This window comes from Cynocephalus volans, chromosome 12, assembly GCF_027409185.1.
Source record: "Cynocephalus volans isolate mCynVol1 chromosome 12, mCynVol1.pri, whole genome shotgun sequence".
NCBI lineage: Eukaryota > Metazoa > Chordata > Mammalia > Dermoptera > Cynocephalidae > Cynocephalus > Cynocephalus volans.
This window is the reverse complement of record NC_084471.1, coordinates 4,670,250-4,682,346: the sequence shown is the minus strand read 5'-3', so window position 1 is coordinate 4,682,346 and position 12,097 is coordinate 4,670,250. Positions and strand designations below refer to the sequence as shown.

General features: G+C 54.6%; 1 protein-coding gene across 1 annotated transcript in view; it reads right to left on the bottom strand.

Annotated features, from left to right (window-relative positions):
* CELSR1 (cadherin EGF LAG seven-pass G-type receptor 1) overlaps positions 1 to 12,097 on the bottom strand; it is a 149,926-nt gene that overhangs the window by 64,202 nt on the left and 73,627 nt on the right. Inside the window, exons 3-4 of the mRNA XM_063075249.1 lie at positions 5,828 to 6,050; positions 1,382 to 1,497 (exon numbers count right to left, since the gene is read on the bottom strand). Coding sequence (XP_062931319.1) covers positions 1,382 to 1,497; positions 5,828 to 6,050 — 339 coding nt within the window. The remainder of the gene's footprint in view (positions 1 to 1,381; positions 1,498 to 5,827; positions 6,051 to 12,097) is intronic.

Here is a 12,097-nt window from a genome sequence, read left to right as displayed (position 1 = left end):
CCCTCATGGCCCAGGGCCTTGGAAGGTGTGTCAGCCGTCCCACAGGTCCCCTACAGGCTCCATCTACACTGGGACAAACTAACCCTTCACCCAGGGGCCCAGACACACAACCATTGCCTAACATTTACCAAACATCCCACATCAGTTTTTCTTTTCCAATTACATACATAACTCTTGTTCATCGTTTTTGAATAGGGTAATGCAAGAAAGCATAAAGAAGGAAAACTCATCGGTCAGTGCAAGCAGCTAGGGGCCGGCTGGTTGTTTCAGTTAGTTAGAGCGCAGCCTTGTAACACCAAGGTCAAGGGTTCCGTTCCCTGCACCGGCCAGCAGCAGCCAGCTTGCCCTGTAGCGGGGGTCTTTCCTCTTCCCGACATTCAGCACTAACACAGACCACATCATCCAAACCCATGCAGAACCGTGCTCCCTGTTCTGGTCACTTAATGACAGAAGCACAGTTCCATGTTTTGAGCAACTTTTTCACCACACAATGCATCACATTGTAAGGTCATAGGACACATCGCTTATGTATCTGCTTTGGGGCGTTTATGCCATTTCTACCCCCAGAGCTCCTGCTTCAGTGGGGTAGGGCTGGGCAAGCATTCTTCAAGTCCCCTTGGAGGTTCCACTGCACACTCCTGCTTAAGCAGCAGCTGGGAGGAAGGAGCCTTGCATGCACAAAAGGACAGGGTCGACCAGTACTACGTCTCGGGCAGGGAATGCTGTCCCCAGTGAACTGGTGAAATGTTCCAGAAATGAGGGGTGCAGGTCTGTGGACCCAAGCCTGGGAGAGGAGTGGCATCCCACCTCCAGGGCCATGGCCACCTCTCCCACTGTGGTCTCCTGGTGTTAGGGGTGCCCCCATGTCTTCATTCCATATAGAAAACCAAGTCCCAGCTTCTGCTATAACACATATGTAAATTGACAGGGGCCGGGGTCTAGGGACAGAAGCACCTCTGAGCTGTCTTGGTGAATTTCCAGGTAAGGGAGGAGCAGGTATAACTCACCCCTAAAAATCATTTGTGCCAGAAAAACACAGATAAGAGAGGCTGAAAGTCCTTTTGGCAGTCTGGATAAATGTTCTTTTCCAACAACAGTACAGCATTTTTAATGGCGTTGTTAATATTTTTAATCTACAGATGTACTACGCTTTATTTAGTGAATCCTCTATTTTGTAAATATGCACTGTATCTTCCATATTTTCAGCACTGTAAAAAACACTGCAATGAACATCTTTGTGCACTTTGAATTTCTTCTCCAGGACGAATTCCTAGATGTGGAATTATGGGATTAAAGGGTAAGCAGCTTGGAGGTGCTGCACAGGAGGAAAATGGTTCTAATCAACATGGCGCCTGGGAAGCGCTCTGAGAGCTGCTCCCACCTGCAGAGAAGGTGAGCTGCACCTGCTCGTCCACGATCTCAAGGGCGATGAAGTCGTGCTTCTCATTGAAGCGGCCGTTGTAGAGAAGCAGTGCATTCCTTTCTTGGGTGGCAAACCTGTGGGGCCAAGCAGAAGCATGTCACATGGGGAAGGCCCCAGGGTCAGGAGACTGCCCAGGAGGGACAAGCCCAGCCAGAAGGGGGCAAGCACCCGGGGCTGCAATGCAGGACAGAGTCTGGTCCTGGACACTCATTCCTCACACTAGGAGCTGATAGCCTGTTCAACCTGATTAGCGATGTTTTCTGGAAATACCAAACCAGAATCCATGGGGGAATCTGGTTACGACAGTCTATAGAATGTGAAAAGATTACATGTGCACTATCTTCTAGAAGTATGACACACAGCCAATAGACCAATGACAGGACACACATGCAGCGCATCTTCTGCTACTGGAAATAGGTCCCCATGTGTGTACGCCAGGGCACAGGGATGCGGCACCTGCTCACACAGGGATGCTGATGTTGAAGGACCACCTCAGGGTCATCCCCATGGTCCCCACCACCACATTCCAGCCACACCAGCATCTTTTTCTTCCAAACATGGGTTTAAAAGACCCCGGAGCCTTTGCACCTCTCGCTTCCTCAGTCAGGAACAATCTTCCCTGGCTTTGCAGATCTCGCAGGGGGCCAATCCAACTGCACCCTCCCTGACTCGTTTTACCTAAATTGTACCCCCACCCACAGTCTATCCCATCACTCAGTGTATTTCTGGAATTACCCTGCTTATTTATTTGTTTATAAGAATATATCGTCCTGAAGGGGAGGGATGGTGACTCTAGTTCACTGCTACGTTCCAGACCCCAAAGCAGAGTCTGACCCTTACTAGTGCTCAATAACGATGTGCTGAATAAATGAACAGATGAAGGCAGGAAAGAATGAACAGACTCAGAACTGTAAACAATCAAAGAAAAAACCACTTACTCTCACAAGAGATCACCACATTCTCCCGAATCCTTCTCCCATCCCCACAGTCCTGAGCGAGCTGGCTCCATCAGACCCGAGGGTCCCTGACAGGGGGTCTTCACACCCACCGCACGGCCACAACACCTCCCCAACACCCCCGGTTACAGAGAACTCAGCACACCTCCTAAACGAACCTGGGACTAGTTCCTGAGCTCGCTGGATGTCTCCAGCATCCCAGATTAGGTGGGAGAAGTTCCTTCTTTTGATTCAAGGTGGGTTTACCAACATTTTCATGCAACAGGAATCAGAAGCAGCCTCAAGCATGTGACCTCAGCCTTTTTCTTAAGTTAACACAAAATTGACCATTCCTCTCTGGACCTTGAATCCCTTCTATTTAGAACGCCAGCAAGAACTGAAAGAAAAAATACCAGCACAGCAAACTGCATGCTCTGGGCGTGGAGCGGACAGACAGAAGGAACCTACATCACGTCTAGGACCAACGGGACAGGCGTGCTTCCTGGATTCGGCCCGCTGGGGCACATCCAATTCTCTCTGACCAGGTCTCCCTTTTGTACGTTTCTCTCTGGACCGAGGGGGCAGCTGGGACGCAGTGGCGGCATTCACGGTCCCACGCGGCGCCCTCCTGGCAAGTGCCCACCCGCAGCTGGAGCCCGAGGTGAAGAAGGGGCCCGAGGCCGAGGGGGCCGGATCGAGGCTGGGTAAAAGAGGAAAGTGAGAACAGAAACTGAGGCTGGGAGCAGGCAGGCCATGGAGCAGAGAACAAAGGACGTGGGGGTGAGAGGTGGCTGGGAACCGAGCCCGGAGCGGCCGGGGAGCCCAGGCTCTTGGCAAACAGAAACTGAAAAGAGAAGGGCCCGCGCGAGCGAAACTTCCCGAAACAGAAGCAGCGCAGCTCAGGCCCGCGCTTTCCCACGGCGCGCCCGCGGGTGGCATGAGGGACCCCACGGCCACCGCGGCCCCCACGCGGAGCTGTTCTCCTGTACGAGTTCTGGGGGACTTTTTATGCTTTCGCTTGAAATCAGGCCCTCAAAACACGCACTGATTTAGCAGTGACTTTTCAGCCACCCTCGTGCATAAGGAAAATCATGATAATCTTACAAACACTGAATCTGACAAGCAGGAGGACGTGACATCACATACAAACACTAGTCAAACGTCGCTCCGTGTTCAGCTTCTCTCCGTGTCTGGAGCCAACAGACCTCCTTTGTTGGCTTCTGGCACATTCCTGGCCCCTCGTACACACCTCCGGCACTAGGACTTCTGGCCCCCTTTAAGTCAGCCTCAGTGAGGACACCCTCCTGCAGCTTAGCAGCTGTCAGTGGTCACTGCAGCCCATGTGACTGAGGGCTCGTGGCCACACCCAGGTGGTGGTGGCCATGACGACATATATCCACAATCATATGCCCAAATCTCACACCCGTCCCATGCCATGATGTGTTTGCCAGAACATACAGGACTCCTTTTGACCTGGGGACAGATGCTCACAGAAGCCCTCTGTCCTAAACATCAAGCCACATTGGACACAGTGGTCAGTGATCCCACGCTGAGCCCTCATTTCAGAGCCTGCAATCAGGGACGTCAAGTCTGGAAGGTGGTGGAGAAGCAGGCAGTGACGCGGCTGTCCAGCCTGTGCTGGAAGGCAGCGTCCCTGCCCGGGTCAGGGAGGGTTTCCTGAAGGAAATGGGCAGGAGTCAGGCAGCCATGCGGGGGAGGGAACATTCCAGGTGGAGGAAATAGCTGTCCCAAGGCAGAGGACAGGTCCAGGGCCAGAGAACGATGGGGAGGTCGGGGCGGCCGCATCACAGGGCCTGAGGTACAGGACACGGGTCAGCAGGGGTCAGGCTGCAAAGGGCCCTGCCCCGTCCAGATGCTGGTGCCTTCACCAGGCAGTGAGTGGCCCGGGCAGGACTCACAGGGATTGGCTTGACTCAGGCTGACAGCAGGCGAGCGAGACTGGTGTAGTCACATCAGTGTCACACAGGTGACAGACGGCCATGGATGGTGGGGACAAGGTGGTAGAGACTGGGATGGGGGAGAGACTCTTAGGATGTGATTTGAGTGAAGGGCAAGGACACCCCTGCCGCCTCAGGCCACTCCCCACCTAGGGCCAGTTCTGCAGAGGGATCGCAGGATGCAGGGGTTCCTCTTGGATCTGCCGAATGTGAGGCACCTGGGTGACATCCACGTGGAGATGTCCACCAGCCCAAACATGCACATTTAAGTGTCCCCGCAGAACTGGCTTTTGTGGTTTTCTGGGGCACAATCATGGAGCCTCTGTCTTGTTTCAACGATCGGATGCTGGGCCAAGCAGCCAGTCTCCAGACCCACCTCTGAGGTCCCCACAATCGGGGATTCCCTGCTCCCCAGCACTGACATCAAGAGTCCCTCCTGCCAGATAAGATCCCAAGGGACCAGATTGGGATTCTGATTCACCTGTGCTACCCAGAGGGTCTTTCACACAACAGGTTCCCAGTGCACATGTGCCAGGTCACATTGACCACACGTGCACGCCAGCTCTTACCACACTCCATGACACTTCAAATGCACCGTCTGGCTGTCAAAATGGCACAGAATGCTGCCGGAGGCCAGCTCCTGACTCCTGCCAATGGCCCCTGCCTGCCCGCATGCTGTGAGCTCACCTGTGTTTTCCATCTAGAGTTTCCCCTAGAGTCAGGCAGTCTACACTCTGCTCTGCTGGGTGTGAGGGATGCAACCTGGCCACTTACCTGGAAGACCCTGGAGAGGCAGGACCCCAGGAGAGAAGCCCGCCCTGTTCCGTCCTGAGATGCCCTGTCCTTCAAGGGGCAGCTCAGAGAAGAGCACAGTACCTGGCAATCGTGCCTGGAGAATGCCATCCCCTGAAAGACCCCTAAACCCCAGCACAAAACCACCAAATGCAAAATGCCTCCTATTTCACTAAGTCAAACCTGATAGGAATCTTTAAGATGGAAATGATACATTTTAAAAAATTAATTACATTTAAATTCTCTCGGAAAGAAATATGCAAAAATAAAATCCTAACTGCAGTGCACAGCAAGCCTGCACCCTCATGCTACAGATTAAGAAACGGGTTGAGCAGCCCTGGGTCACACACTCGCAGGAGGCCTGGCCACCTGCATGTTAGAGATGACATCAGAGATGACGTGTTGGCAAAAGAGCAGGACCGGAACGGCCAGGGCTGGCTCCCCAGGGTGTGACCCACAGGACCCCACTCTCAGAAGGGCCTGTGCTCCCCTCAATGCTCTGCTGTGGCTGTCCTGAAATTATTCATAATTTTTAAATAAGGGCCCACCCCCTTTTCAGTTTGCCTGTGGCCTCACTGAGTGTGCAGCTGGTCCCATGGCCAGCACTGCCCAGCTCCTCAACTACCAAAGGCCACCTGCAGACACACGTGTGTCCTGATCCAGGGAGATGAGACGAGAAGAGGAGGACGCCGGTGTGGCTGCGTGGGGTGCACACTCACGTGAGGGACAGGGTGAAGTGGAAGCGCTGTCGCAGGCCGCGGAAGGTGACGAAGGACTGGGGCGGGAAGCTCCGGGTGGTGACCTCGCAGTAGGGCCTCTCGTACTCGCCGGGGGGACACACGCAGTGAAAGCCTCCAATGAGCAGGTTCACGCAGGTGCCCCCATTTTTGCACACGCCGTTGGCGCAGCGGCCCGAGCGGGCGCTCACCTCGCAGTGCTCCCCTGCAGAATGAGAGGAAGAGGCCAGATGAGAGGTTATGGGGGGCAAGGAAGAGCCCACGAGCCCTTCACGGCCCCCGGACACACACGAGACGCAAAATACAGCTCGAGTGGGAGGGTTGTGATGAGAACGCAAACTGCAGCACTTGGGGCCTGTCGGGACCAGGCCAGCGTTGCTGCGACTACACGTGTGTTGGTTTCCTCATTGGAATTACAGCACCCAGCTCCGGGTGGGGGGTCTAAGGGTGGTGGGCCTGTGGGTTTCCAAAAAGCACTCCCTGGGAGGAGGTCTCCTGCATGGAATGCGTCAGATGACTGTGTCCCAGGCCTGCCAGGTTCCCTGCATCCCAGGGGACAAAGAAACTGTGCAGTCACGAACTCTTCTCAGCATCCAGTCCCAGCTGAACACTGCACTGGCCGAGCCAGAGTCTCTTCCAAGGGGATTACCTAGAAACAAACAAGAGGGCCCCGTGCCCCCTCCCTGTACCCATGCCTGCCACAATCGCTGAATATACCAGAGCCTTGTCCGGGACTCAGCAGCACGCCATGACCACACCGGGCCCCACGGCCACCTTCTCAGTGGGTCTCCTGCCGTGCCTGCTGTCCCCTCTGCCCTGCCTGCAGACCTCTCACACAGTCTGGCCAACACTGGATTCCAACTGGTTTTTTTTTTTTTTTTTTTTTGTCGTTTTTCGTGACCAGCACTCAGCCAGTGAGTGCACCGGTCCTATGTAGGATCCAAACCCGCGGCGGGAGCGTTGCCACGCTCCCAGCGCCGCACTCTACCGAGTGCGCCACGGGCTCGGCCCCCAACTGGTTTTTAAACGTATCTGTCTCTCCCACTGTGCTCCAAAGTCCTCCCCAGAGCCCAATCCCTCCTGTGACAAGAAGGTTCTGGAAGGTTTTCTGGACTGACCAGGGAACCCACAGCTGACCACCTCTCCCCCCAAAGGCCCTGTTAGACCAGGAGTTCTCAGACCTTGTCTGCAGGGAGGGTCCCAGGGCTTGTCCCCAGGGAGGCCACACTCAGCACCAGGTGTCCCTGCACTGACCACAGTGTCAGCTGGCAGTGGACTGGCTGGTGATGCTCACTCCCCCAGATGGGGAGGACGGCCCCCAACCCGCCAGGCCCTGTGCCTGCCTCCTCCGCCTCTGCCACACAGGGTGGACATCGGCCAGAGACCCCTCACAGACCTTCACGGGCTTCTAACAACCAGAAAACTCTCCAGCAACATTCTTTCCCAGCTATGATTTTTACATGCAGGCCTTTTAAGATTAAAGTATTATATTTGCATACTAAAAACCTCACAGTACGAAAGGCATGGCAGGAAGAGCAAAAGCCTCCAGCAATTTCTCGTGCACAAGTTGGATGCCCCCCTGCACGTCGCGTCTTGCACTCAGTCCTGCATCCCGCAGATGTCCCTGTCTGCACGCGGAGTCCACCTCTCCTTTCTCAAGGCTGTGCAGTAGTCCAGCAGAGGACTGCATCAGAATGTAAGGCGCTCTCTTCCTACTGAGGGACACGTAGGCTATCACAGCAAACGACTTTTCCATGAACACCCTCGTACATGAACCTTGGTGTGTCTTGAGATTCTCTCTAGAGAAAATCCCCAACAGTGCGGAGTCAAAGGACACATGTAATTCACATTTGATGCGTATTTCCAAACTGCCGCCTTCAGAAGCCACACACTTTCACTCCCACCAACACGATGAACAGATTGGTTCCCACGTCCTCGGCAAAACTAGGTATCACCCATCTTAAAATATTTGCATTTCTGACAAATGGGTCTCAACAGCGTTTTTATTTGTGCTATTTTTCCCGAGGCTCAGCACCTTTTCATATTTTACTGGCAACTGACATTACCTTTCCTCTGCACGGCCTGGTAATTCCTGTGCCCATCTTTCTATCTGGCTGCTGGTTTTGCTCTTATCGTGTTATACAACTTCCTTGTAAATTATGGACATCAACTGCTCTCTCTCATTGCTGTGGCAATGTCTCCGAGCTTAATGACTTTGTCATGAAATACAAAGAAATTCTGTATCTGCATATGGTCATATTTATCCATTTTTCCCTTCACGGCTCTGCTACTGTCGGGTTTTTAAAAGGCTGGTATGAAGAAATGACACACAAAGATGTCCAGTGTGAAGACACTCAGTGCACAGTGTCATGCCACCTTGACACGGCAGCGTCTTCCCAGAACCCAGGACTCACTGGAGTCCCCACAGTGGGTCACTCTGTGACAGGTCCTCATGATGGGCAGTAACAGGTCTCTCAGGAGAGGCCTCTGAGCAGATCAGCAAGGCCACATTTCAGATGACTGATGGGTTCTGCCAGATGCTGCCATGCAGTGTGGTGCCCTATTTGGAGACCAACTCAGACAGACAAAATAAAAACACATTCACGACACTGTCTGAGTCTGCTCGGGCTGCCATAACAAAACACCACGGGCTGGGCAGTTCAAACAACAGACATTTATTTATCACAGCTCTGGAGGATGGAAGTTCAAGGTCACGGTGCCACTGATTCAGTGCCCGGTGGCGTTCAGAGGGGGACTTCTCACCGCGTCCTCACACGGCAGAGGGAGGGAGGGCTCTGGCCTTTCTTCCTCTTCTCACTAATCCCATTGTATCAGGGCCCCACCCTCATGACCTCACTTTACCTTAATTACCTCCTAAAGACTGTTTCCAAATACAGTCACCCTGGAGGTCAGGGCTTCAACAGTGAATTTGGGAACAAGATTCAGCCCACAGCAGACACGAGTGAGACAGCTAGATATTCTTAAAAACTGGACAGTGATGACATTAAACTTTATTATCAATTTTTTTGAATAAAAAAGAAAGAAATCAGATGCTGTCGAGGGGGTGCTGTAGTGTATCCCCAGTGCCCCTCCAGGACCCAGGCTCTGGGATGTCGGGTGTTGCTGGCTCGCAGCTAAGACCCTGCCCTCAGACACCCCGTCCCAACCAATATCCCTCTGCCCAAGAGTCTGCCTCCCCCAAATTGCATCGTCCTTGCTGGGACAGGCGCATCCAGTGACCGACCAGTGTGCAGATGCAGTGACCACCAGGTGGTCCAATGCAGGCCATCTCTGCGGGACTGCCCCAGCTTGGAGCGCACCGTGGGGTGGGCTGAGGCCTCGCTACAATGGCATGGCAGCCCGACCTCCCCTCTGTCCAGTGCCACCCACTGCCCTGGGTGTGGCTCCTGAGAAGGCCCCTCCTCCCACCTGCCGCATCCAGATCTCGGGGTCACCGAGTCTGTTTCCCAGGGAGGCCAACCTCAGATGGATACTGATTTTAGTAAGCACAATTAACTAATTAGTTTAAGCAAATCCTTCCAGTCCTCCATTTCATCGCTTCCAACCAGCTCGTTTTTTTGAGGAACAGATGAAAGTGACTTGTAATTAGGATAACAGTCATGAGAAACAAGAAGAGCTTCTGGAAAATCTGAGTTTTCCCTCCACTTTCGGCAGGTAACTCCCTCTCATTACCAGGCTGCAACACCTAACACGTAACCAGCTAAGCAAAGGTGATTCCAGTCTGAGCCCTCTCCAAAACAAAGAGAGCGCCTTTTCCTGAATGTCATGGCCACCCACGGGCCACCACTCCAGGAACCCCCAGAGCTGCAGTTACTGAGACCTGACCCCCAGGGCAGGAGCAGGGCTTGCTCCTCCACCCACCTGTTCTGCACTGGCAAGGGCTGCCCCTACAGAAATGGAGCAGAGCCGGCTTCCTGCCTGCTCAGAGTTCAAGCCAAAGGAAGGCAGCCCCCGGGGGGCCCCAGACCCTCCCCGGGCTCCCAGCATCCAGGGAAGCCGTCCACCTCCTCTGCCGGCTCCCGTTACCAAGGGCTCTGCTGGGCACAGGCACGGGGCTCGGCGACCCCACTAGGTCGCATATGGCGCAACACAGGCTGTGCACACGCTCATAACCTCCTGCACGCACCCACACACGCGGCCTTCCACACACACTCATGCACATGCACACATGCTCACAGCTGCCCACGCGCACACACGACGCACACCGGCACACATGACGCACACCGGCACACACTCTCGCACGTGCGGTCAGTGCGCCTGGTCTCTCCAGGTGGGCAGCCTGCAGCCCTCCTAAATTCTGCACATGAATTTCAGGTACGAAGCTTAGGGTTCACTCCTCCTCCTCCAAACACTTCAAAGTCTCTCACTTCTGCTTGACAAACATGTGACACTGGGAGCGCTTGCTTTCCAAGTCCAGCTCAGCCTGTCGCATTCTGGAATAATAAAGCCGCCCTGGGAGGACGGGGTGGGGTGTGCTCACTAAACCCGGGGGTTGACTAAACCCAGGGGACCAACCGAGCTGGCCCGCGGGCCCCGCCCTCCCATAGCTCTCCTCTGCGGCTCCAGAATCCTCACATCCAGGGGGACCAAGTGTTCAAGCTCCCCCTGACAACCTGACAAAGGAAAGCCCGGCCCGCCGCCGCCCCAACCCCGCGCGGCCCTCCCTGAGGCTGGACAGTGGGGGCTCCCTCTGCTGTCAGGTTCCCCTGAGAGGCCCAGCCCCTTCCAGCCACAGCTGGAGGGTTGGGGTCTGAGTTCCTGGCCGGGTCTCTCGCTCCAAACAGTTTTCAGTGGCCACAGGGCCACCACGCTCCTCGGGCTGTCCCTGGAAGGGAGGACGACAGAAACCTGTCCTCCTCACATGGGGTCCTCACGAACACAGGCAGGAACATTTCCGTCCCTCCACTCAAAAGGTCCCCTTGCTATTCTGAATATGTGGCTAAGTCTCCATGAACTTGTTGGTTTGATTTTTTTTTTTAATTTTTCAAATTTTAACATTTACTTGTGCATATCTGTGGACATTGAGTGTTGATTTTGTTGTTGCTGTTGTTTTTTGGGTTCTTTTTAAAAGATGACCGGTAAGGGGTCTTAACCCTTGACTTGGTGTCAGCACCACGCTCTCCCGAGTGAGCCACAGGCCGGCCCTTAGTGTGTTGTTTTTTAACGATGAATTTGTGGGGTTTATTCCTTTATCCCAGGAGGTAGCTGTATGAGCTTCCTGGGGCTGCCGTAACCGATGACCTCAAACTGGGAGGCTTGAAACAACAGACATTTACTCTCACAGTTCTGGAGGGCAGAGACTGAAATCAAGGTGCCGCAGGGCTGCGCTCCCTCCCGAGGCTCCGGGGAGGGTCCTTCCTGCCTCCTCCAGCTCCTGATGGCTGCAGGCGCTCCTTGGCTTGTGGCTGCGTCACTCCAGCCTCTGTCTCTGCCACAGGCCTCTTCTCTGCGTGTGTCCAATCTCCCCCTCCTTTCTCTTATAAAGACACCAGTCTTCGGATGTAGAGACCACCCTAAATCCAGGATGATTTCACCTCAAGTGCCTGAACTCATCACATCTGCAAAGGCCCTATTTGCAAAAGAGGTCACACTCTGAGGTTCTGTGTGGACATGACTTTTGGGGCCACTACTTAACCCACTACAGTGGCCTTCTGTGTCCGTCCTAGGATTACAATCATGGCCCATTTTGGCTTCTGCAAACACAGGGCCTAGAAACCAGCAGCACCTGCTGCTGCTGAACCTTTCCCGTGGCGCCTCTCTCCCATAATGACTCCCCAGGTTGTGACTTCTCTGCCCATGGGAGACGTCCTCCCAGCCTCTGCCGGCTCAACCTTCCCCACCTGGCCAGCAGGAGGTGCAGCACCTTGGGGCCCAGGCCCTGGCAAGCAGCCCCCTCCCCACCTCTGCAGCTGAGCCCCAGGTCCAAGTAATCACAACTCCTCCCATTGTTACCTTGAGGCGCCCCTCCCCAAGTCTGTTCTTTCCCGGGGCCCCCATCTGGGGCAGGGTTCCCTCATCTGTCCAGGTAGGCAGGCCAAGAGCCTCGGAGCCACCTGACAGCAGCCACTCTCCCCCAACACTCCCCCTACGATCTCCAAGTCCTGGGCCACCATCTCCCCACTGCCACCTCCAACTTCCACCTGCTTGACCACAGGGTCCTCCTCGTGGGCCTCTTTCCCCACCCCACCACCCTGCACTCCACCACTGGAGACGGCTTTTCAAAATCCTGGC